Source organism: Amyelois transitella, chromosome 21, assembly GCF_032362555.1.
Source record: "Amyelois transitella isolate CPQ chromosome 21, ilAmyTran1.1, whole genome shotgun sequence".
In the NCBI taxonomy this organism is placed as follows: domain Eukaryota; kingdom Metazoa; phylum Arthropoda; class Insecta; order Lepidoptera; family Pyralidae; genus Amyelois; species Amyelois transitella.
The window spans coordinates 160,960-188,256 of NC_083524.1; the positions used below are offsets into that span (position 1 = coordinate 160,960).

Genomic DNA, 27,297 nt, shown 5'->3' on the forward strand with positions numbered 1-27,297 from the left:
TAATTGTCAACACTGACAGCAGTGCAATGTGTTGCCATGCCAATGTTGGTATCTGAGGTGAAGGTTGGTAGCGTACTGCGAAGATGCAATTTGCTGGATGATTACCACAACGTTTTATAGAACCGTTCAAATAATAAGGCAGTTTATTAGCAGGCCTGCTCAAAACTCGTCCTGCTATATGACGTCGTGGTAAGCCTCCTGGTGGTAAATGAAATAAATAAAACGTCACCCTTCACACGATGATAAGAAAGACTACCTAGTATTTGGTAATCACTTTTGTTATATTTAAATATCGATCCTTCTAACCATCTTAAAAAAGTAGGTATTATGTTCTGCTGTATCATTATCAGTGCAGTGTCCTATCTTCTCTTGCCCAAGGTACTTACTGTCCGTAGATATCTTTGCAGCTGTGTTAACTCGTTACTCCCATTCCAGCAGTCTTATTTTGATATTAACTTCAGAAAATAAAGCTGTATGAAGTATACAGGAGGTTATATTCTAAGCACGATTTCACGAAATCGTAAAAAAAACATCAAAACAAAACATTTTCCAATAAATGAAATTTATTTCTAATATAATATGTGGAGATTATCTAAACAGTGTATGCTTACAATTACAATTAAGGTAATGTAAAGACGACGATCAACGTTAACAATAAATCTACTTTTAGATTTTAATACGAACCATCATATACTTTTAAAATGTAAATCAATTTATGGTACCACTACTATCAGCGACCCAGCGGTCTTAGACTTTGTGTGAATTTTGTCCGTAGTAAAAAAGAGAAATAAAATTTGTTACATAACATTTTGAGTATAAATAACAGAGAGTCAAATTAATATTCGACCAGATTGGCAGTGCCTGCGAAAATATACAAAAACTTAGCAATTCAATACATTACAGGGTTATAAAGAAAATTTGCTCAAATATGACCAAAATATGTTTCTTTACACCCTGCAGCACACTTCATGCACTGTTACCTCACGACCCACAGGAAACAGAAAATACACAAATAGACTTAATCTTAAAAATAAAAATTATTTGTGCGAAATCCAGCTTAACTTAACCTATCAATACCAAGTGTGACAGTAACCAAGATATACAATAAAATAAATAAATTAGTTGTGAGCTCTGCACGGTACAGAGCAAGTATTTACAGAGACAATGCTACAATCACTCAGTAAACAATTGTTAAGTTTACTTTGTCACAGATTATTAATTATTGAATTATTAATGTAGTTGTGGCTAGTTAAGAAAAAAGTGACATATTTATTCTTTATTGTTACATTTACAGTTTGCAAAGTACAAAAAGAAGACTTAATAACAGATTACATATAAATCTTATTTATTGCATATACCTTAAAAACGATATAGTTTTGTATCTAGATTTCAAAATAATGTAGTTAAACAACATCATAATATCATAAGTGCAGTTAGCATATGAAATGCAACAGACATCTCATAAGCCACATTAAATCAGGTACAAATATCGAAAATTTTATTTCATATTAATCAAATAAGTTTTCTCAAAAAGCTTAGTCTCTGTACATACCTACTCTGCTTAAACAAATGAGGAAAATCTGATACTGTTTTATCACAGAAGACAATCAAACCTAACGAACGGTCTTAACACAGAACAATGAAACAAGACCGAGACCGTGCACAATGTGACGTGACGCATTTACATCATGACAACACATGTATTTGATGTAATTTTTAAATTAACATCTTTATCAGAAGCAGCGTGATAGGAAGAGAATATAATTAAGGAAGATTATAGTGACAGGAATAGAAAATGGAATTAAAAGATTGCGACGAGGAAGAATAAAAAAAACAGGTTGTCTTAAACATAAACAAGGAGAGTATGAATGGGAAAGTTCATTTTAAGGGAGACAAAAGTTGAATGAAAAAAAAATTGAGGATGAAGTGAAAGAAATATGCAGGGATTGTAAGTAGAAAGACGAAGTCTGCGCCTACCCTTCGGGGAGAGCGGTCTCAACTGGACTGGCGCGTGTATGTGTATTTTTGAGTTTATTACTAAAAATAAAAATTGGGGACAACTCATTCTGTGTTATCACGTTTATATTTTTGATTTTTATTATTTCCTTTGCTCCTATCTCTTGAAACTCACACGTTTTGGTGAAAACTTGCGGCAAGTGCGTCAGCTGTCGCATCGTGCCAGCCCGACATCAGCTGGCCGTTCATTGACTAATACAACATGTATTTTTGTTCCGGCCTAATTTATCTGGAGATTCCTATTGTTTTTAGATAATCACAATAACAAACTTTTGAATGAAATGTTGGATGAAATTGTAACTTTTAACGATCCAATATCATACAAAAATAAAATGAATTAAGATTCAAATTAAACCTAGCATTGTAATATCAGTCAACATACGGCAGCCTAGACACTGTAATACTAGATACATTTAATATTAATAGTAACTTTATCTAACTTAACATATTTGCCTCAAAGTCCAGTCTATGCCAGGTGTAGGCCATTTTCTCCTTATCATTTGAGTGTATTTTCTTTTACTGCAAAAATGCTATATAAGAAGACTCCTTCATTCTTAGCGTACTTAGCAATCATATACATCATCCATCAACAAATTACTATAATTCTACATATATAGGAAACAAAATTAAAAAAAACTATGTAGTCATATCCCAAATATATTTCTTAATTTTTAATGATGTTATCATACATCATATTCATGGCGTCATTTCCAGTGATAATATCCAGGCAGGTCAATACAATATCATTTTATTTTTATTTGTGCAGATGGGTATGTGTACGTCTGCTGATACAAATATCAATTTAAAAAAATGTGGTACAAATAAAAACTGCATTATTACTGCACAAATACCACAGATCAATCAAAGTGGCCCCGCACTTCTGTACCAGTTAATGTAATTTTTCAAAATTAAACTCTATATTTACCTTCGGCAGATCAAGTAGTGGGAGGGTGTCACTTTCAACAAACCTCAAATATTTGTCATCACACAATGTTCGGTGAGAATTGCAAAACCAGAGTACATAACAATGAGTCACTATATTCAGCCGTATACATGGAGCCGTAGCCTGCTGATTTTCAGTAACTGTCTGACCACGGATCATTGTAACATGATTCGGAACGTCCGAGATAAAATAAAGGTACGTTACGTGCGCGTTTAATACCTGTATTATTTAAAAATAGTATAATGCAACGTAAAAGTTAAAAATCAACTAAATTCTGCATCCAGCAGGTCTGAACATCAAGCAGTTGGGAGTCTAAGAATAATATAATTTCAAATGAAGTACATCGATGCACTATATTCCCCTTCCAGCGGGGCATCCAATTAGTGGGGAGGGTGTCAATGACATCATATTCTTTATGTAGAATCAACTTTGTCTAGTTTAAAGAATAAGAACAATACACTGATTCACTGTATTTTCCCTCCAACATGCTGAGTAGGAGGTCGTCCGTACCATCAGATTGAAATAGTGGCTGCACTTCATCTGTTGCATGTTCAAGCTCTTAACATCTCATTCCCCGAGCAGCAGCACATTTGAGCGAGCAGTGGGCACGGTGTGAATGACGTTTCAATAGCTGCACCACTTCAATAGGGGCCCAGCGGCGGCGGTCAGTGCAGCCGCGGGCGCTTGGCGGGCGGGTCGCCGTCGCCGCTCCAGTACGCGTACTCCGGCAGCCACTTCAGCAGCTGCAGGTCGAAGAACTCTTCTAGGCGCTTGGCGTCCTTGTAGATGGACGAGTCCGGCTGTGGATCATATACCGTCATTAGTTCTGTTGCTAGCTTGTTTGGAAAATTAAACTGATACATATTGCAAAATGTTAAATTGTGTTTGTTTGTCTGTCTAGCCTTCACATATGAATGGAGACTATTATCATTAAATTAAAAAAAGTTGAAGGAGTTTACCAATACATTAAACATAAATAAACTAAATAAGCGTCATTACAACGAATGCTACGTCTACTTGGCAATAGATGGCGTAAATGCAACTAAAATACCAAGTGGGTAGATATGTGTACTGTTTAACCGACTGTTAATGATTAAATTTATTTAACGGGAATTTTATTTCCACACTCATATTGGAATTGCTGGTACAGCTAAGCGTAGTGAATTGTATATTTTCTTTCCTTTCGTTATTTTTACACAATAGTTACCGGGTTGTAGTGGTAGGCGTTGCGGAAGAGCAGCCGGCAGTCCGCCACGAACTGCGCCACGTGCGTGTATCTGGTGGGGGAGCGCGGCTGCAGCTTCATGCGGATCATGTCCAGGCACATGGGCCGGGAGATCTGGGGACGAAACATACGTATAGTCACATACAGTACGAACGTAAAAATAGGCAACAAGTATAATTATGTGGGTCCAATATCGGTAAGGTTTCCCTGCAAAGGTTGTAGAGGTCAGACTGGAGTAGCTTCCAGTAAAACATTGGCTCGACCGCCACCATAGGGAAGATCTTCCGCCAGGCTAGGTGATATGCCTGGAGAACCTGGGGAGGTTGTATTTATGCTCCAATCCATGAAATCTTTGTAATCTCGATTTAGATTCTTCGCTGCTATTGGTTGAGCGCGTCAATTTTTTCGCGATGATTGACAGTAGTAGTTTGATTGGATGTTGTGACGAGTGGGGTAGAGATGTGGACGTGTTGCTGTGTGTGTGGTGTACCTTGGAGTGGTAGTGCAGGTTGTCGGCGGGCACGGGCTCGCGGAACACGAGGCTGGGCTCGTACTGGCAGTACAGCTCCAGCGTGATGCGCTCCACCAGCTTGAGCTGGCGCGGCGACAGCGCGTCGGCGCCCGGCGGCGGCTCCTCGGCCGGCAGCTCCGCGAAGTTCACGCACAGCAGGCATTGCCACGTCTCCGTTTCACTGGGGACCAAATGTTGTGTAATGAATACATCCCAATAGGTTCGTAACTTCTTAAAACAATTTTTTTCAGGGACGCTTTAATCCATAACCAAAGGGCAAGTGAGTAAAATCAGTTTTATATCATACTAGAGGCCGCCCGCGACTTCGTCCGCATGGAAACCCTATCAATCCCGCGGGAACTCTGGGATAAAAAGTAGCCTATGTGTTATTAATGTGTTATGTAAAGGAGAGAAAGAGATACATAAATATACATACATAAAATCACGCCTCTTTCCCGGAGGGGTAGGCAGAAACTACCTCTTTCCACTTGCCACCTGACGAGACGTGTTAACTCTCTTCATGCAGGCTCGGCGATTTCGGGTACTTTTGACCTGACCCTTTACCAGGACGTCCTTAATTTGATCAAGATACGTTCGTCTAGGTCTTCCCACTCCGACCTTTCCCTACATAAACGGCAAGGCACTACATACACGGCGCACCAGTCCTCGTTGGGGTCGCTGGCGGGCAGAGACCAACAACACAGCCACACTATATACTCACTCGGGCAGCTTCTCGATGGTGGGGATGTGGCAGTACTGGTGGAACACCTTGGGGCACTTGTCGCAGCACATGAGCTCGCCGCCGTCCATGCACACGGCGCACCAGTCCTCGTTGGGGTCGCTGGCGGGCAGAGACCAACAACACAGCCACACTATATACTCACTCGGGCAGCTTCTCGATGGTGGGGATGTGGCAGTACTGGTGGAACACCTTGGGGCACTTGTCGCAGCACATGAGCTCGCCGCCGTCCATGCACACGGCGCACCAGTCCTCGTTGGGGTCGCTGGCGGGCAGAGACCAACAACACAGCCACACTATATACTCACTCGGGCAGCTTCTCGATGGTGGGGATGTGGCAGTACTGGTGGAACACCTTGGGGCACTTGTCGCAGCACATGAGCTCGCCGCCGTCCATGCACACGGCGCACCAGTCCTCGTTGGGGTCGCTGGCGGGCAGAGACCAACAACACAGCCACACTATATACTCACTCGGGCAGCTTCTCGATGGTGGGGATGTGGCAGTACTGGTGGAACACCTTGGGGCACTTGTCGCAGCACATGAGCTCGCCGCCGTCCATGCACACGGCGCACCAGTCCTCGTTGGGGTCGCTGGCGGGCAGAGACCAACAACACAGCCACACTATATACTCACTCGGGCAGCTTCTCGATGGTGGGGATGTGGCAGTACTGGTGGAACACCTTGGGGCACTTGTCGCAGCACATGAGCTCGCCGCCGTCCATGCACACGGCGCACCAGTCCTCGTTGGGGTCGCTGGCGGGCAGAGACCAACAACACAGCCACACTATATACTCACTCGGGCAGCTTCTCGATGGTGGGGATGTGGCAGTACTGGTGGAACACCTTGGGGCACTTGTCGCAGCACATGAGCTCGCCGCCGTCCATGCACACGGCGCACCAGTCCTCGTTGGGGTCGCTGGCGGGCAGAGACCAACAACACAGCCACACTATATACTCACTCGGGCAGCTTCTCGATGGTGGGGATGTGGCAGTACTGGTGGAACACCTTGGGGCACTTGTCGCAGCACATGAGCTCGCCGCCGTCCATGCACACGGCGCACCAGTCCTCGTTGGGGTCGCTGGCGGGCGCGCGGCGCCGCGGGCTGTCGGTGGAGGAGTGCACGGGCGGCGCGGGCGAGGCCGCCTCCGCCACCACCTGCACGCCGTTCGAGTCCAGCTTGGCGATCGTGGCCATCAGGTCTTGGACCGACTCCGCGCACACCTTGTCCAGCTCCATGGCGCCGCCCTGCCAGATTGTGTGCATCACTATCCCAACTCAAACTTCATCTATCTAGAAGGTTTTTTCTTAAAAAACTGCTTGGACACGACGAACAGTACAGTTGGAAGCATAAATACAATTGTTACTTATATTAGTAAAATAATATAGTTCCAAAGATTAAGAAAGAATCCTAACCTAACCCTTGTAACTGTCATGCCCAAAACATCCCTCTTTCTACCAACAACAAATATGACCCGCTACTCCGTCCACAATGTTCCTGTATTCACTATACCAAGTTTCAAACATCGTGAAAGTGTATCAGATAGAGAGACAAGTAGAGATCTCACATTGAGGCTGGGGCTGGGCGTCTTGGGGTTGGTGGAGGTGACGGCGGCGTGGCGCGGCTGCGACTGCGGCCGCGACAGCGTGATCTTGTACTCCGCGCCCGCGCCGCTGCCCGCGCCGCCTGTGGACACGCTCTCCGCTACGCCTGTCAACATGCCCGCTTCTTACTAACACTGCCATACCGTCACTCTTATAACGAATCTATATCGTACTACAATACTATTATTAAGGATCAAGTAGAACAAAATGGATTTTTTTAAATAATTTCAAATGAAAATTTCATTACACTCCTATAAAATATAAAATATCATTATATTCGCGACATATCTAACTTAATACTTGATAATTATAAATTGTTCTTTTGAATACACATACTACATACCTACTTCAAAAATAACATATAGCTACTAATGTATAAGGAAAAATTATTCAAATTACGTTGCAGAAATAAATAGAAATAAGCTACAAAAAGGAAGTCATACTACATAGAAATCACTACGCTAGATAGGATAGGTCGAGGAATAAGTATAGGGTAAAGGAAACTTGCTGGGTGATGGTTGGAGTTTCTTCAGCGGACGAGGCGCGGGGCCCACGATGCGGACCACGCGGGCTGCGCGGGGTTATCACGAGAAGAAAATGATATCTCTAATGGGCTTTATAAAAACAATAAAAGGTGTATTCAATAATAATAAACATTAGGTTACTAACTTTAACAAATTACAAACTTTAGCATCATGTGTTCTGTATTTATTCTGAAAGCGATTTCCCATGACCATGGGCAAGAAACAGTGATACCTATAATTTTATTGTTGATCTATTTTTTTTTTACCTGTGTTTCACAATAAAGATGTTTGATTTGATTTGATTTGGGTCAAAGGTTAGACAGAGGGGTGTAACCTTTAATCCATGGCAGGGCAGTTAACAGGCCCGGAGGATTTTGATGGGACAACTTTGCGTAATCTTATTTACCTACTCTTTGATTAGGGTCGAAGAATGAACTACGGGAGAAAATGCAAGTTCGAGTGGCCATTCTTTTGAACTGAACGTATTTTTTCCTGCACTTCTTGTGATACGACGTTGGGTATTGTAAATCTTGACAATGCGACATAAGGATGATGCCCTACAATGAACTTCTTGAAGCTGTCTTGATGGTGTGTAAATAAAGGTAACTTCAGTGGATGTGCGGGGCGGTGCTGAGTGTAACATACAGTGTACTGACCAGAGGCGAGGCTCTGCTGCGGGATGTGCCACTTGGCGGGCGGCTGGAACATGTGCGGGGCGGTGCTGAGTGTAACATACAGTGTACTGACCAGAGGCGAGGCTCTGCTGCGGGATGTGCCACTTGGCGGGCGGCTGGAACATGTGCGGGGCGGTGCTGAGTGTAACATACAGTGTACTGACCAGAGGCGAGGCTCTGCTGCGGGATGTGCCACTTGGCGGGCGGCTGGAACATGTGCGGGGCGGTGCTGAGTGTAACATACAGTGTACTGACCAGAGGCGAGGCTCTGCTGCGGGATGTGCCACTTGGCGGGCGGCTGGAACATGTGCGGGGCGGTGCTGAGTGTAACATACAGTGTACTGACCAGAGGCGAGGCTCTGCTGCGGGATGTGCCACTTGGCGGGCGGCTGGAACATGTGCGGGGCGGTGCTGAGTGTAACATACAGTGTACTGACCAGAGGCGAGGCTCTGCTGCGGGATGTGCCACTTGGCGGGCGGCTGGAACATGTGCGGGGCGGTGCTGAGTGTAACATACAGTGTACTGACCAGAGGCGAGGCTCTGCTGCGGGATGTGCCACTTGGCGGGCGGCTGGAACATGTGCGGGGCGGTGCTGAGTGTAACATACAGTGTACTGACCAGAGGCGAGGCTCTGCTGCGGGATGTGCCACTTGGCGGGCGGCTGGAACATGTGCGGGGCGGTGCTGAGTGTAACATACAGTGTACTGACCAGAGGCGAGGCTCTGCTGCGGGATGTGCCACTTGGCGGGCGGCTGGAACATGTGCGGGGCGGTGCTGAGTGTAACATACAGTGTACTGACCAGAGGCGAGGCTCTGCTGCGGGATGTGCCACTTGGCGGGCGGCTGGAACATGTGCGGGGCGGTGCTGAGTGTAACATACAGTGTACTGACCAGAGGCGAGGCTCTGCTGCGGGATGTGCCACTTGGCGGGCGGCTGGAACATGTGCGGGGCGGTGCTGAGTGTAACATACAGTGTACTGACCAGAGGCGAGGCTCTGCTGCGGGATGTGCCACTTGGCGGGCGGCTGGAACATGTGCGGGGCGGTGCTGAGTGTAACATACAGTGTACTGACCAGAGGCGAGGCTCTGCTGCGGGATGTGCCACTTGGCGGGCGGCTGGAACATGTGCGGGGCGGTGCTGAGTGTAACATACAGTGTACTGACCAGAGGCGAGGCTCTGCTGCGGGATGTGCCACTTGGCGGGCGGCTGGAACATGTGCGGGGCGGTGCTGAGTGTAACATACAGTGTACTGACCAGAGGCGAGGCTCTGCTGCGGGATGTGCCACTTGGCGGGCGGCTGGAACATGTGCGGGGCGGGCGCGGGGGACGGCGTGCGGGGCAGCGCCCGGCGGGGCGGGGGCGCCGCCACTGTCATGGCCGACATGTTCGCCATGTTAGACGGGTATGTGCCCATCACTGTAATAACATTAGGTTATAGACGGGCAAATTTGGCTTACGAGGGTGGTTCTTACAATATTTCGACAAGAAACGATCGCACGATCTCGTAGCATAGAATCAAACGCGATACAAGACACACCACACTCGCACGGGATGGATTCCGCGATCCATGGCAAGCGGAAATTATTATTTAATTATTGTAATTATGGATCGCGATGTGGTTCCCGGCAATTTAGAATAAAACAACTCCATATCTTTCTCATGTATTTCGCAAAAGGCGACTAAGGGATAGGCTTATAAGACTGCTTCTTTTTGTAGGCGATGGGCTAACAACCTGTCACAATTTGAATATCAATTTCATTATAATGCCATACAGCTGAACTGTAGTCTTTGTCTTTTTAAAACTGTTGGCTCTGTCTACCCTGCAAAAGATTTAGCCATGATGTATGTGCAATAGATCGTGCACTCGTTTCTATGAAGTGTACCTCAATAACGTGTAATAGTTTAACTGAGTTCACAGATCCTCAGTGTATCGCTTGTTGTCAAAAATTAGATTTGGATCGGTTTAGTGTGATTCGTTCGCGATCTAAAACTCCGCGATTATGAATCTCTGATCGCAAATATACGATATAATTTACAAAATCTCTTCCATTCCAGATAGTAGTAAGATAAGTTTTAATTTAGTGTTGCAATACTTTTAGTCGCATTTAGTAAAAACCTTAAAATAAAAACATAATAAAGTATGAAATAATACACCTTAAAAATACTATACAGCCAAAGCAATTGAATGTATATCTGTGACCCAAATATGGTTAAGTTTCTCTTCAAAGGTTGCTGAGGTCATGTCGAGTAAAAACCTGAATCACTCAATCCAGGTTCATGATCAAAGTTGCATCTCGGATTTCTATCCAGAGAGGTGAGAATGTTGCAAAAATTAACGCCAGCCCCGCAGCAGGCATGGCAAGCGCGACGCAGTTTTTATCGCACGAAAACCTATTTCTGTTTCGCTTTTCTTTATGACGTGAAATGGAACAGCGATAGTTTTGATAACAATGGCGTCGCGTGCCAAGCTACGGGCGCTGGAGCAAGAAGAGAGCGTCGTATAGAACAGTGTACAGTACTCACTGTGCTGGTAGGCGGCGTGCACGCTGGCGTGCGGCAGGCGCGCGCGCGGGCCCGCCTGCGCCTGCGCGCCCAGCAGCCCGCGCAGGTTCATCTCGCTCATGCCTGGCACACACACACACACACACATACATACATACATAAAATCACGCCTGTTTCTCGGAGGGAAAGGCAGATATTAATTTTCTTTTTGCCACAATTCTATTTAATACTACAACATACGTTTTTAAAGGTCAAAACACCAAACCCTTAAAAAAATAACAATTGACTGCAAATTCCAATTATTACTTTACTATTTCCATGTCCCACTAAAGAACAGAAAGTCCTGCTCGTGTGCTTAAAACATAACCGCCCAAATAATAAACCTGCATACATATACTACAGAACATATTTATTCAAGTATTTTTATTTTAAAATTCACACAAGAGCCCAATAAGATCTGTTCATCAATATTTGTTGTTGATTAAAACAATGAAAAAAGGCAACAAAATGTACCTACTAGTGTTCTACAGCTAAAAATATTCGTTAACAAATGATATTGGCGACAGTTATTTATGTTCTCAGATAGAAGATGAGCAAAATTAAAGCCTTACCTTCAAATATACTAAAATAAGTCGCTTAAATAATATTTTTTTATTTAAATAATAAAAATGTTAAAATATAACCTGAAAATTCTCCTGAAAACTGGCCAGTTAAGTAAATATTTATCGTATTCGAATTGCAAAAAGTTTTTGAATATGCCAAGGACGAAAATATTTTCCGCATAAAATTTAGGCGGCAAAAATCAGCATATCATTTTAGAAAAAGCTAGCTTTAGGAGGGGTCTTCGCTAAAATATGGGCTGGGAAATTTCAACAAACCAAATGTATTTTCCTCTAGAGACTCGCATATTTAATGACCAAAAAATTAAAACATAAAGTGAATTTAACTGTCACTCTGCTTAGAATATTCGGTCCAGCGTACTTGTATTATACAAGTCGGTGAATGAGAAGCTATATATTGAGGTTGTAGTTACCGTGCAGATGATGCGGATGCGTGGTGGAGGTGACGTGCGGATGGCGCAGCGGCGTGTGCGGGCGCGGCGCGCGCAGCGGCAGCGGCGACAGGTAGCCCGCGCCCGCGCCCGCGCCCGCCATCGACTGCACGTACTGCTGTACGGGGGACCACTTGTATTGTGTGCACTCATGTCATTACATACTACACGTATCATGTATACACTTACAATCCGAATCAAACAAAAAAGCGGTGTTTTTTATTGGAGGATTGTGTGTTTCATCCAATCTGTGGCGACATCACATCACTTACGTCACACGTCATCAGCCAATCACAGTGAGAATACGACACGCTCAGCCAATAGCAACGAAGAGTGTGTGACGACATCTTAATCGTCAAACGCCAGCCCATCAGAGCGCGTACGCTAAATCGCGATGTTAAAGATTTCACGGATTGGAACATCATACAACCTCCGACTAAACCATGTGTCTCGCGGTTCCCTAGACATATGCCTGGGGCAGATTAGGTATAAACCTAGCCTGGCCCTTTGTAATGGTCAAGTCCAAATCCTCGCGTTAGATAAAAATCTATTTACAAATGGGCGAGCAAACATTTTGTTTCAGACAAATTTTTAGCGGGGTTGTGAGTACAATCGATTCAAGATGTACCAATACGCAGTAAATGGACCCTTGAATCACTTATCATCCCGAAATTTCAATGGAAAATCGAAACGGTAACAAAGTCTGCACGAAAATACATAGTCCACACTAGGTTTTACGCAATTTACACGTTGTAAAATAATACTTTAATGAAAATATATTACTTACCTCACTTATAAAGTTACTTACCTAACTTATAGACATGCAATAATATAATCAACAGAACAAATAAATAATTTTAAAAGAATATCTAAATAATTTGAGGTACGGACACCAAAAATTACAATTTCTACAAAACTAACCTGATACCGCGCCAATGTCTGAAGACATGGAACAATATGTTATGCCAGAGTGTTACAAATTGAAAATACCGATAATAATGACATTTTATTCTTGAATACATGGGATTGACACAAGTGCTACATTGATTTCTTTTTAGTTTTATACAGACAATATGAAATCTAGGATGTTAAACTTTATCGACTGTGATCATATAAGAATACTAACATTATGTTACAATTTGCATAAAACCGCCATTTATGCATCGTTAAATTAAAGTTTTATCTTATTCCACTTTAAATACATTTCACATAATACTAATTCCAATAAATAATTGGTTATTTATATTTAGCTTACCTGATGCATTGCTACATGTTGCAACGCCACGACAGCCGAATGCGGCGGCTGTCCGGCCTGCGAATTCTGAGCTAGCTGAGCGTTTTGAGCGAGCGTAGCGTTCTGAGCGAGCGCGGCGTTCTGCGCTAGCTGAGCGTTCTGAGCGAGCGCAGCGTTCTGAGCGAGCGCGGCGTTCTGGCCTTGCTGAGGCTGGGAAGGCTGGTAGGGCCCGCCGGCGCCGGAGCCCCCCGCTCCGTCCACTTTCCCGTCTACCACGATCGCGCCAATGCTCGATAACACTGACGACAATATTATCAAAATCAAAATACTACGCTGTTTATGCAGATCAATTATAATTACCAGTCGTCGTGATAAATCTACATAGGTAAATAGAAGTTATTTTTTGCCTTGACCATACGTCAATTATCTAAGTTGTGTGCGCGAGTGCTGTGTGTGCGAGTGAGTGAGTGTGTGAGGACTGCTAAAAATAAGGAATTTTAATCTAAAAACCTCTGTCACCCGAATCGTCGATATTAGCAGTTTAAGATTATTTTTTTTATATAAATACGCATTAATAGCTCGTCCAGTTGTGTCACGGTGAAATAAATGTGTGTGAAATATTACTTCTTAGAAACTATAACCTGCCGCTTAAGCTAGAATTTCATTAAACGTCGACACAGCACATTTCGGAAGATTGACATTGAACTTTATAATCGCCATAACGCCATGAGTTTTCAAATGACCAAGATAAAAATCAAAAAGCCACTGCGAAGACCTTCGGATATAACAATCAGACACTGACCTCTGACAAGATCCGGCAGCTTGTCCAGCTGGAGACTGATGCGGACCGGTATCTCCGGATTAGGTATATCCGCCCTCCTGGACTTGATCCGCTGCAGATGCTGGCAGACGGCCCTCTTGCAGTGCAGCAGCGCGGTGTCGGAGCCGTGCTCCAGGGCGCCGGAGACGAACTCCACGCAGTGGTCGGTGACGGAGGCCAGCTGCTCCAGCGCCTCCTTCTTCTCGTTGAGGGTCCGCTGCTTGGCGTCGCACACCTCGTTCAGGCGGAGGACTAGCTGTTTGCCGCGGGTGTTTATCGCGTTTGTCAATCTGGAATTTGAAATGTCGTTCGAGTGTGTGAAGTAAAGGCTACTACAAAAAGGGAATGTGAACTGGTTAAAGTTAGAAAAAAAGATGCTATCAATAAATTCGCAACTGTTGTCCCTCTCGTGATATAAAGGTACTGTGGAAACCTCTTAAAATTTTTTTTGCACTCTTCTTTCTATTCTTCTCCTAATGCGAAGATAAGGTATTTACAGATCATTTTTATTCAGAATTCAGGTACTCAGCCAATAGCAACAAATAATCTAAATCGCGTTAGCACGGATTGAAGGAAAACATTGCCTGCCGTGCGGTTGCCCAGGCCTCACACCCGCCTGGCCAGATCTTTCCTTTGTGGCGGTTCAACTAAAATAATTGCTTCTATTACAGGCTCATACATACATACCCACATGTTATCAAGTCTAAATCCCTTGCGGGGTAGGCAGAGCCAACAATCTTGGAAATACTGTAAGACCACATTCAGCAATTTGGTTTAATGATAGAATTGAGATTTAAATAGTGACAGGTTGCAAGTCCATCGCCTAAAAGAAGAATCCCAAGTTCATAAGCCTATCCCTTCATAAGCTTATGAACTTTTTTTATGGAATCAGTGCCGGGAAGCAGTGCTCCGCCAGCAGCGCCGCCACCGCCGCCAGCGTACACACACACATACACTATATACTGACCTGACGACGGTCTGCGTGATGTCGTGCACCAGCGCGCGCTTCTTGTCGGCGATGAGCAGCTGGCGCTCGCGGATCACGCGCATGGCCGAGCGCAGCAGCACGCGCTTGTAGCTCACCTCCGCCAGCAGCGCCGCCACCGCCGCCAGCGTACACACACACATACACTATATACTGACCTGACGACGGTCTGCGTGATGTCGTGCACCAGCGCGCGCTTCTTGTCGGCGATGAGCAGCTGGCGCTCGCGGATCACGCGCATGGCCGAGCGCAGCAGCACGCGCTTGTAGCTCACCTCCGCCAGCAGCGCCGCCACCGCCGCCAGCGTACACACACACATACACTATATACTGACCTGACGACGGTCTGCGTGATGTCGTGCACCAGCGCGCGCTTCTTGTCGGCGATGAGCAGCTGGCGCTCGCGGATCACGCGCATGGCCGAGCGCAGCAGCACGCGCTTGTAGCTCACCTCCGCCAGCAGCGCCGCCACCGCCGCCAGCGTACACACACACATACACTATATACTGACCTGACGACGGTCTGCGTGATGTCGTGCACCAGCGCGCGCTTCTTGTCGGCGATGAGCAGCTGGCGCTCGCGGATCACGCGCATGGCCGAGCGCAGCAGCACGCGCTTGTAGCTCACCTCCGCCAGCAGCGCCGCCACCGCCGCCAGCGTACACACACACATACACTATATACTGACCTGACGACGGTCTGCGTGATGTCGTGCACCAGCGCGCGCTTCTTGTCGGCGATGAGCAGCTGGCGCTCGCGGATCACGCGCATGGCCGAGCGCAGCAGCACGCGCTTGTAGCTCACCTCCGCCAGCAGCGCCGCCACCGCCGCCAGCGTACACACACACATACACTATATACTGACCTGACGACGGTCTGCGTGATGTCGTGCACCAGCGCGCGCTTCTTGTCGGCGATGAGCAGCTGGCGCTCGCGGATCACGCGCATGGCCGAGCGCAGCAGCACGCGCTTGTAGCTCACCTCCGCCAGCAGCGCCGCCACCGCCGCCAGCGTACACACACACATACACTATATACTGACCTGACGACGGTCTGCGTGATGTCGTGCACCAGCGCGCGCTTCTTGTCGGCGATGAGCAGCTGGCGCTCGCGGATCACGCGCATGGCCGAGCGCAGCAGCACGCGCTTGTAGCTCACCTCCGCCAGCAGCGCCGCCACCGCCGCCAGCGTACACACACACATACACTATATACTGACCTGACGACGGTCTGCGTGATGTCGTGCACCAGCGCGCGCTTCTTGTCGGCGATGAGCAGCTGGCGCTCGCGGATCACGCGCATGGCCGAGCGCAGCAGCACGCGCTTGTAGCTCACCTCCGCCAGCAGCGCCGCCACCGCCGCCAGCGTACACACACACATACACTATATACTGACCTGACGACGGTCTGCGTGATGTCGTGCACCAGCGCGCGCTTCTTGTCGGCGATGAGCAGCTGGCGCTCGCGGATCACGCGCATGGCCGAGCGCAGCAGCACGCGCTTGTAGCTCACCTCCGCCAGCAGCGCCGCCACCGCCGCCAGCGTACACACACACATACACTATATACTGACCTGACGACGGTCTGCGTGATGTCGTGCACCAGCGCGCGCTTCTTGTCGGCGATGAGCAGCTGGCGCTCGCGGATCACGCGCATGGCCGAGCGCAGCAGCACGCGCTTGTAGCTCACCTCCGCCAGCAGCGCCGCCACCGCCGCCAGCGTACACACACACATACACTATATACTGACCTGACGACGGTCTGCGTGATGTCGTGCACCAGCGCGCGCTTCTTGTCGGCGATGAGCAGCTGGCGCTCGCGGATCACGCGCATGGCCGAGCGCAGCAGCACGCGCTTGTAGCTCACCTCCGCCAGCAGCGCCGCCACCGCCGCCAGCGTACACACACACATACACTATATACTGACCTGACGACGGTCTGCGTGATGTCGTGCACCAGCGCGCGCTTCTTGTCGGCGATGAGCAGCTGGCGCTCGCGGATCACGCGCATGGCCGAGCGCAGCAGCACGCGCTTGTAGCTCACCTCCGCCAGCAGCGCCGCCACCGCCGCCAGCGTACACACACACATACACTATATACTGACCTGACGACGGTCTGCGTGATGTCGTGCACCAGCGCGCGCTTCTTGTCGGCGATGAGCAGCTGGCGCTCGCGGATCACGCGCATGGCCGAGCGCAGCAGCACGCGCTTGTAGCTCACCTCCGCCAGCAGCGCCGCCACCGCCGCCAGCGTACACACACACATACACTATATACTGACCTGACGACGGTCTGCGTGATGTCGTGCACCAGCGCGCGCTTCTTGTCGGCGATGAGCAGCTGGCGCTCGCGGATCACGCGCATGGCCGAGCGCAGCAGCACGCGCTTGTAGCTCACCTCCGCCAGCAGCGCCGCCACCGCCGCCAGCGTACACACACACATACACTATATACTGACCTGACGACGGTCTGCGTGATGTCGTGCACCAGCGCGCGCTTCTTGTCGGCGATGAGCAGCTGGCGCTCGCGGATCACGCGCATGGCCGAGCGCAGCAGCACGCGCTTGTAGCTCACCTCCGCCAGCAGCGCCGCCACCGCCGCCAGCGTACACACACACATACACTATATACTGACCTGACGACGGTCTGCGTGATGTCGTGCACCAGCGCGCGCTTCTTGTCGGCGATGAGCAGCTGGCGCTCGCGGATCACGCGCATGGCCGAGCGCAGCAGCACGCGCTTGTAGCTCACCTCCGCCAGCAGCGCCGCCACCGCCGCCAGCGTACACACACACATACACTATATACTGACCTGACGACGGTCTGCGTGATGTCGTGCACCAGCGCGCGCTTCTTGTCGGCGATGAGCAGCTGGCGCTCGCGGATCACGCGCATGGCCGAGCGCAGCAGCACGCGCTTGTAGCTCACCTCCGCCAGCAGCGCCGCCACCGCCGCCAGCGTACACACACACATACACTATATACTGACCTGACGACGGTCTGCGTGATGTCGTGCACCAGCGCGCGCTTCTTGTCGGCGATGAGCAGCTGGCGCTCGCGGATCACGCGCATGGCCGAGCGCAGCAGCACGCGCTTGTAGCTCACCTCCGCCAGCAGCGCCGCCACCGCCGCCAGCGTACACACACACATACACTATATACTGACCTGACGACGGTCTGCGTGATGTCGTGCACCAGCGCGCGCTTCTTGTCGGCGATGAGCAGCTGGCGCTCGCGGATCACGCGCATGGCCGAGCGCAGCAGCACGCGCTTGTAGCTCACCTCCGCCAGCAGCGCCGCCACCGCCGCCAGCGTACACACACACATACACTATATACTGACCTGACGACGGTCTGCGTGATGTCGTGCACCAGCGCGCGCTTCTTGTCGGCGATGAGCAGCTGGCGCTCGCGGATCACGCGCATGGCCGAGCGCAGCAGCACGCGCTTGTAGCTCACCTCCGCCAGCAGCGCCGCCACCGCCGCCAGCGTACACACACACATACACTATATACTGACCTGACGACGGTCTGCGTGATGTCGTGCACCAGCGCGCGCTTCTTGTCGGCGATGAGCAGCTGGCGCTCGCGGATCACGCGCATGGCCGAGCGCAGCAGCACGCGCTTGTAGCTCACCTCCGCCAGCAGCGCCGCCACCGCCGCCAGCGTACACACACACATACACTATATACTGACCTGACGACGGTCTGCGTGATGTCGTGCACCAGCGCGCGCTTCTTGTCGGCGATGAGCAGCTGGCGCTCGCGGATCACGCGCATGGCCGAGCGCAGCAGCACGCGCTTGTAGCTCACCTCCGCCAGCAGCGCCGCCACCGCCGCCAGCGTACACACACACATACACTATATACTGACCTGACGACGGTCTGCGTGATGTCGTGCACCAGCGCGCGCTTCTTGTCGGCGATGAGCAGCTGGCGCTCGCGGATCACGCGCATGGCCGAGCGCAGCAGCACGCGCTTGTAGCTCACCTCCGCCAGCAGCGCCGCCACCGCCGCCAGCGTACACACACACATACACTATATACTGACCTGACGACGGTCTGCGTGATGTCGTGCACCAGCGCGCGCTTCTTGTCGGCGATGAGCAGCTGGCGCTCGCGGATCACGCGCATGGCCGAGCGCAGCAGCACGCGCTTGTAGCTCACCTCCGCCAGCAGCGCCGCCACCGCCGCCAGCGTACACACACACATACACTATATACTGACCTGACGACGGTCTGCGTGATGTCGTGCACCAGCGCGCGCTTCTTGTCGGCGATGAGCAGCTGGCGCTCGCGGATCACGCGCATGGCCGAGCGCAGCAGCACGCGCTTGTAGCTCACCTCCGCCAGCAGCGCCGCCACCGCCGCCAGCGTACACACACACATACACTATATACTGACCTGACGACGGTCTGCGTGATGTCGTGCACCAGCGCGCGCTTCTTGTCGGCGATGAGCAGCTGGCGCTCGCGGATCACGCGCATGGCCGAGCGCAGCAGCACGCGCTTGTAGCTCACCTCCGCCAGCAGCGCCGCCACCGCCGCGCGCGCCTGCCAGACACAACACTCTTGTAAAGACTTAATGCCCACATTCAGCTATTACGACATCCATGGGAAGGAGATGGAGTGGTCCTATTCTTTTTTGTATTAGTGCTAGGAACCACACGGCACATCATTACTACTTTTTTAAGTAATACTTACAGGGTATATACATAGGGTAGGCAGAGACTCCCTAATTATAATTTACAGGCTAATTCACACTGTATATAAAAATATTTGTATTTGACTTATTTCCTCGAATTTGGTACAGATATACAGGATGACTTTTAATTCAACTGCATAAATTTAACTGTTAAGTGTACTCATCTGAAGGATATTTAAAAACGTTAAAAGAAAAATATCAGTTCATATTTCAGAAAGTACGAAAAAAAATAAAAGTATCAAAATCCACGATCCTCATCAGATCCTCGCGTCGCTTTTCCGCCGGCCGGGGTGATATGACGTATATCACCCCGGCCGGCGGAAAAGCGACGCGTAAGATTCAGAGGTCAACGACACAATTCATTCAGCTGAGCGATCTCGACAACTCTGTACTTTACTTGATCTTGATACTAGAAAATAATTTATTTTTCAGACATGTTTTTATTATTTACATGTTTAATTTTAATTTCTTTTTGTAGTATTGGTCTTTAATAAAGCGTGTGACGTAGTTTTTGAGGGTTTTTTAAATGTGAAAATGATGACGTTTAATTTAAATAAAAATAGGCTCAAACGGCTCAGAAGCATGGGTATAGTCTATGTTTAAAAGGATGCAGTTGTTTTAAATGTCACCCTGTAGAAAAGACATCAGGTGACATAGGTTTTTTTATGGAATGTTCCACGGAGGCGAAGCCCCGCTCAATACTAGTATTAAAGTTAACCTTAACATACATACATACATATGGTCACGTCTATATCCCTTGCGGGGTAGACAGAACCAACAGCCTGGAAAAGACTGAATGGCCACGTTAACCTTAATGTTAATTAAATTATGGCTTATTAAATGTCGACACAGATTACTTAAAGAAATCTCTTATGCGGCTGTGTAGAATTGCGCATGCGCTAACTATTATATCTGACACCGCAGCACATTTATTGCGAGTTGATCAATGTGTAACAACATAACATTTAATCACGTATATCGTCACGCAGGGGATCTGCGGGGTAGACAGAGCCAACAGTCAATGACAATCAAATGATTAAAAAGCCACGTTCCACGACTATACAAGTTACGCCTACGTAACCACGCCGTCTCGCCTCGATACGTTATCTTCTAAACTCTGAGTTTGTCCAGTTCCGTTCCGATACATATTATTCACTAGCTGTGCCCGCGACTTCGTCCGCGTGGAATAGTTATTTTGGGCATCATATTTATTTTTGCAGGCAGTCACGCGTATTAGAAAGAACGCTGGTTCGCCGTATTAAATGTTTCGCTGCAAATTGCTTATAACAACTATATCTCAAAACCTATTCGTCTGATTTATATACTGTAAATGGCAATTTTAGTCTACATGAAAAGCCGAAAGTAATAAACATATTTATTTGGATAAGGATTAATACTGAATTAAAGAAAATTGGTTTCAAAATAACATATGACATAAAAGTGGTTATTGTAAGTAAACCTTAAGAGATAGATATATGCTCTCGCGGACTTTTTTGTGACAAAAAATGAGTACTTCACATCTTTAGTACATTGTTTTACTATATCTTTGTTGGTTTGCGCAGCGTTCGCGTGGAAAGCTCGCAGATGACCGACTCATTCAACTTTCACCTGCATGGTTGACGTTTCCCGTAGGAAATCCGGGATAAAATGTAGCCTATAGCCTTCCTCGATAAATAGACTATCTAACAGTGAAAGAATTATTCAAATCGGTTCAGTAGTTTCTGAGATTAGCGCGTTTAAACAAACAAACAAACAAACAAAACAAACTCTTCAGCTTTATAATATTAGTATAGATTAACCTGAGTGGCCATCTCGGAGCTGAACTGGTACTTGTGGTCCCTGTGGTGCTGCAGCTGGCAGTCGCGGCACGTCAGCCGGTCGCACGTCTCGCAGAACAGCGACAGCCGTTCCTGGGGAATAAACATACATACATACATACATTAATCTTTTTTAGGCGACGGGCTAGCAACCTGTCACTATTTGAATCTCAATTCTATCATTAAGCCAAACAGCTGAACGTGGCCATTCAGTTCTTTCAAGACTGTTGGCTCTGTCTACCCCGCAAGGGATATAGACGTGAACATATGTATGTACATACATTAATCACGTCTATATCCCTTGCGGGGTAGATTGAGTTAACAGTCTTGAGTAGACTGAAAGGCCACGTTCAGCTATTTGGCTTAATGATAGAATTGAGATTCAAATAGTGACAGGTTGCTAGCCTGTCGCCTAAAAAAGAATCCCAAGTTTGTAAGCCTATCCCTTAGTCGCCTATTACGACATCCATGGGAAAGAGATGGAGTGGTCCTATTCTTCTTTTTATTGGTGCCGGGAACCACACGGCACCATACACATACATACATATAATGACGTCTATATCCCTTGCGTGGTAAACAGAGTTAACAGTCTTGAAAGGACTGAAAGGCCACGTTCAGCTGTATGGCTTTGTGATGGATAGTAACAGGTTGCTAGCCCTTCGCCTACAAGAGGAATCCCAAGTTTACAAGCCTATTCATTAGTCGCCTTTTACGACGTCCATGCATAAGATATGGAGTGGTCCCATTCTTTTTGCTATAAGTGCTGGAGACAAAACCAACTAAATAAACACATAAATTAATAATACAGTAGTAGTACTTCATTTAAATACTAACTGATGCTCATACGACGAGGGAAAACATCGTGAGGAAACCTGCACATTCAGGCAACTGGATGTGTAACCATACTGATTAGGTTCCCCTGCAAAGGTCGGGAGTCGCTTCGTGTAAAATCCTGACTCACCCAATCCTGAACCCTTAAGGCATACCCTCAGATCCTCTCTAAAGTGGTGAGGATGCGACCGGGACTAAAGCCCGGAGGAAGTGGAAGTAAATGCCCCCTAATTACCTGCGGATGCTCCCGGCAGTACATGTCGGCGGCGGAGCGCGCGCTGCTCTGTGCCAGCTGCAGCTCCGTCAACGCTTCCTCTTTGGACTTGATCGTGTGGTCCTTTGTGATCTTCAGTCTGGAATATAAAATCACTAGTCCATAAAAACTGATCTAATTCTATATTATCTTATCAAATTAAGGACGTCCTGGTAAAGGGTCCGACCTTGCATAAAGAAAGTTATGAAGCGAAGTACGCAGAGATCGTGGCAAGTGGAAAGATGTAGTCTCTGCCTACCCCTCCGGGAAAGAGGCGTGTTTTATGTATGTATGTATGTAAAAACTGATTAAAATTAATATAAAATACCACACACCTTTTAGACCAAAATGCGTCAACAAAGCGCAGCTAAACCTAAGTTGGTGCCGTTACGAATAATCCTACTACTATTATAAAGGCGAAAGTTTGTATGGATGTTTGTTACTCTTTCACGCAAAAACTACTGAACCGATTACCATGAAATTTGGTATGTAGGTAGCTGAAGACCCAGAATAACATATAGGCTACTTTTTATCCCAGAGTTCCCGCGGGATTGATAGGGTTTCCATGCGGACGAAGTCGCGGGCGGCCTCTAGTTAACATTATTTTTGTGTATAGAGTCTCAAGCCCGCATCATACCAGGTGACCGATTGAAAGCGTGATGCACAGTAGACACAAACTTAAATCTACCCTGGCAACGTACCAATGACTTTTCTGAGCTACGTACATTAGTTTGATTGGTAACCGATCCTTTTACGGCGAGGAAAACATAGTGCATATTCAGGCAACAGGATGTGTAACCACAAATATGTTCAAATGGCAGTCACTTCAGACACAAACCTGAGTTACCGAATTCTGTGTACCTTTCCCTAGGGAGTTCTACCCAGGACTAACAAAAGAGAGAGTCAAGACAGACAAACCAACCAAATCTTTTGTCATGCGAATCGCTGTGATTTGGAATTCAATCCCCGCATGCGCTCTCCCTTCCCCGATACATATAACTTGGGGATTTTCGTGGCAAGAGTGACCAAATAAACCCAATGGTTGACTGGTAGATAATGCGTCTAGCATTAAGTCTGCCAATTGTGCTATACATTTGTATTTTGTGCAATGAAGTTAAAATAAATAAATAAGAGTGAATAAGCCCTATTTAAGCTGGTGTGCACCACCTCATCTTGCTTACCACTAGGGTGATTGAGGTCAAGGCGCTCAAATCTATTATAAACAAAAAGAATAATAAGTGGGAGGTCACTGACCTCTGGTGAGCGTGGACACAGTTCTCGCAGATGAACTCGGCGCAGTCCGCGCAGTAGCTGGTGGCTGGCTCCGTGTCCTCGCAACTGTTGCACTGCTGCTCCCCGGAAGTGGCACCTGAGTTAGCCAAATAAAATCAATTTTCAATCATCATAAATAAAAAACCCACCACATCTCTTTCCCATGGATGTCGTAAAACGCGATTAAGGGATAGGCTTAAAAACTTGGGACTCTTCTTTTGGGCAACGGGCTACCGACCTGTCGCTATTTGAATCTCAATTCTTTCATCAAGCCAAAAAGCTGAATGTGGCCTATCAGTCTTTTCAAGACTATTAGCTCTGTCTACCCCGCAAGGGATATAGACGTGACTACATGTATGTGTGTATGTATTGAAGACCTCAGCCAATCAGAGAAAGTTTGTTTCTCATCATGCCCTGAACGGAATTCGAACCTGGAAGCTGCGGTGCCTCAGACAAGCGCACTACCGTTGCGCCACAGAGGCCGTTTTTCACTTTCTTACAATCTGGCAGATTCTGTTGAATCATAGGTATGTAAATTTTCAATAAAAATTGATTAATTTTACTCAAGTACATGCAAAAAGGATCCAGTCATCGGCAAGAAGTGGCTCATTTCGTATCACTTTTATTTATTTTAAAGAAGTTTTATGAAAAGCAGTTTGTACCGTTATTAGGGCTCTGCTCTGCTGTCACTTTCTCTATGACGAACCGCTGGTCGATCATGTTGGCGGGCTGGCACGGCAGCCGGCAAGCTGGGCAAGTGATCGTCACACGCTCGGCGCCTGCGCATAAAATACATTTATTTGGATTACAAGCTAGTTTGGAGAACAAATTCACATCATTTCAAGGAAAATAAATGATATGTAGTCAATATTAAGTAGGTCAAGATCATTTTACAAACCATGATTCATTACAATAAATAAAGTATGGCTGAACTTTTGAATTTCTGCAACCTTTGTAGCGGAGCCCACTTCACTTGCCTGTATGTGTAGGTTTCTTTATGATGTTTTTCTTCACTATGAGTATAGGTTATGTGCCCTATGGCTCCTAACACTTTAGAATAGGACCACTCCATCCCTTTCCCATGGATGTCTTAAAAGGAGACTAAGGGTTAAGCTAAATTTAGGATTCCTCTTATAAGTGATTGGCTAGCAACCTGTCACTATTTAAATCCCAATTCCATCTTCAAGCCAACAGGCGAATGTACCTGGTGGCCTTTCTTCTTTTGTCTTTTGAAGACTGTTAGCTCTGACAGATAGCCTATGACATCTTGTGTATGTTGTTAAACAGTAGTAGGTATTGTGATGTCACAATATGCTAACTCTCTACGAAATTCTTCACACTGGAGTTCCCTACAAGACCTGCATATACACACCAAGTGATTAAAGTATATTTAAAAAAGAAAGAACATATTAGTCATACCCAGGAAATCTCTATTAGTAGGTTGCCTGGCCTCCTCCAACTTGACCTGGAGGCATGGCTCGCATGCGGAATGCAGACACTCCAGCAGCTTGGGTGTGCCCTCTGCAGAGGCCAGTGGAGTCTGGCACATCACGCAGCGGGCGGCGGAGGGCGGCGGCCGCGGTGCCGTGGGGGACGCCAGGGAGTCTGCCCCCGCCTCGGGATCGCCGGGGCCGCTTGTGCCTGCCCCGTCAGAAGGACCAGCCTGGAAATAGGATATCACATCAAAATTTTATTCTGAATTTGTACTAATATTATGAAGAGGTAAAGTTTGTAATTATGTTTGTTTTTAAAAGCTTAGCTGAAAAGGTTTTCACTATATAAACATTCCATGTGGTTCACAGCACTTAAAAATAGGACCAATCCATTGGCTTATAAACTTGGGATTTTTCTTGAAGGCAATGTGCTAACAACCTGTCACTATTTGAATCTTTCATCATTTAGCCATACAGCTTAATGTGACATTACAGTCTTTTTAAAACCGTAGACATGACTATATGTAAGTATCTACAAACATAAAGTCATCCAACTAGATGCAGTCTTGCCAGTCTTTTCATAACTGTTTTTATGTAACTTAATTACAAAACATGTAATTAACTTAGAACCTATAGTTTTCCTTCCATTCGCTCGGCACCCTGTAAGGAATGAATGCGTATTATGTGTATGTTGCAATCAAACTTTTTATCCAGTCAACAGTGTTTTTCACCAACTAACTCAGTAGTTTTGAACCACCTGTTTTTGTGCAATCAAGTTTAATTAAAAAATTTCTTTAAACCTTCATAATGACTTTTTTTAATCTCAAAAAGAGTGTTTACTTTTTGAGATTAAAAAAAGTCATTTCCATATTTCGTAAATGTGGCATATCACAAGAAGTTAAATTGAATAGTTCAATTTAACTAATAATGAAAGGTGTAATTCCATCTGAACATGGCTTTTCATGCTATTTGAGACTGCTGGCTTGGTGTTCCCCGTAAGGGATAATGATGTGATAATATGTAAATGTGATACTAAAATTGTATGGATTTTTAGTTTGAACAGATCATGGGACACTAGAATGTAACCAAACCTTCTTAAGCCATAAGGTAGGTCGAAAAGCTTTTTTTTTATTAAAAATATTAGTTTTATTTATCTTTTTATCTCTTCAAGACCTTTGGCTCTGTTTCTACCCAGCAAAGGATATTGCTATGATGATATATATGCAGGAAGTATTAATTATTTTTCTCAAATTAAAATTTAAATAATGAGGTATTTTAATTTATTGACTTATTTGGCAAAACAAATCATAAAACCCAGAGTATGGTAATCAAAGTGGGATACTAAGACTTAGGTATGCTTTTAAACACTTAAGCTCTGTGTATGTTAAAAGGAAATAATAATAATAAAAAAATTAGTAAACAAGTATTATTGGATGGAAAGAAGACAGTTATGAATATAGATAAAGCAAAAGTAGTATGCACTGATTGTGTCATGTGGAAAGATGTAGTCACTGCCTGTGAACGATACATGATTTTATGAATGTATATTTAAAATAAATTAATTTCTCTCCATTGATCTCTATAATGTTATGTTTACACAAATAGAAGAGGCACTAACATTGTTAGCTGGTGGCGCATTCCCCGCCGTATCCGCCGTCAGATCCTCGGAGACTTCTTCCTTGATGTTGACCCCGAGAAGAGGCAAGCCAAGGTCCATCAGGGCCCGCTCGATCTCCTCCCCGCTTGGTTGGTAGCCTTCCATTCCGAAAAACTTCAGTCACTTTTTACAGTAACACTATTTTATTTGTGACCATTTTCAGAATTTGTCTTTCTTCACTTTCACCAGCATAGCTCCAGACTTGGGCACGTAGACATTTTACATGAACACTTATCGAGATTCGAGATGCCGCAAATAATATCTTAACGAGGACACAAAACAGAAATACACTTCTATATAAGGGATTACGTATTACTTATCTAAATTCCATTATTTATTTATTCATAGCGTCTCGTTTCCTTCTTTATTTACTTTCTAGAGAAATATTTTTTTTTGTAATTTAGCATGCGTCCAAGGAAAACGAAAACGATCATCAAAGTGCCATAGACAAAAACAAAACTAGACTTTATGAAATTTTTTTTTCTCGAATATCAGCTATGTGCACACCAACCCAATTCTGTG

The 27,297-nt window shown here is 46.4% G+C and overlaps 1 protein-coding gene across 1 annotated transcript; it reads right to left on the minus strand.

Annotated features, from left to right (window-relative positions):
• Positions 1 to 550: 550 nt before the first annotated feature.
• LOC106140253 (transcription intermediary factor 1-alpha) lies at positions 551 to 27,204 on the minus strand. Its single transcript, XM_060950260.1, has 17 exons — positions 26,737 to 27,204; positions 25,105 to 25,348; positions 24,348 to 24,464; positions 23,668 to 23,782; positions 22,396 to 22,513; positions 21,312 to 21,422; positions 19,213 to 19,361; positions 13,828 to 14,135; positions 13,047 to 13,324; positions 11,774 to 11,909; positions 10,762 to 10,863; positions 9,493 to 9,654; positions 7,002 to 7,144; positions 6,395 to 6,681; positions 4,675 to 4,876; positions 4,167 to 4,298; positions 551 to 3,759 (listed from the first exon to the last, which is right to left on the minus strand). Exons 1-17 carry the CDS (start codon positions 26,878 to 26,880, stop codon positions 3,625 to 3,627), a joined length of 2,883 nt encoding a protein of 960 aa, XP_060806243.1. The 5' UTR covers positions 26,881 to 27,204; the 3' UTR covers positions 551 to 3,624.
• Positions 27,205 to 27,297: the final 93 nt, after the last annotated feature.

Bases quoted from the DNA above. Each gene is read 5' to 3' on its own strand.
- LOC106140253 (XM_060950260.1), bottom strand. From the start codon at position 26,880: ATGGAAGGCTACCAACCAAGCGGGGAGGAGATCGAGCGGGCCCTGATG. The intron at 6,682-7,001 runs GTGAGATCTCTA...ACAATCTGGCAG, and splicing joins CGCCCAGCCCCAGCCTCAAT to GGCGGCGCCATGGAGCTGGA. The intron at 4,877-6,394 runs GTGAGTATATAG...TTTGGTCCCCAG, and splicing joins ACCATCGAGAAGCTGCCCGA to TGAAACGGAGACGTGGCAAT.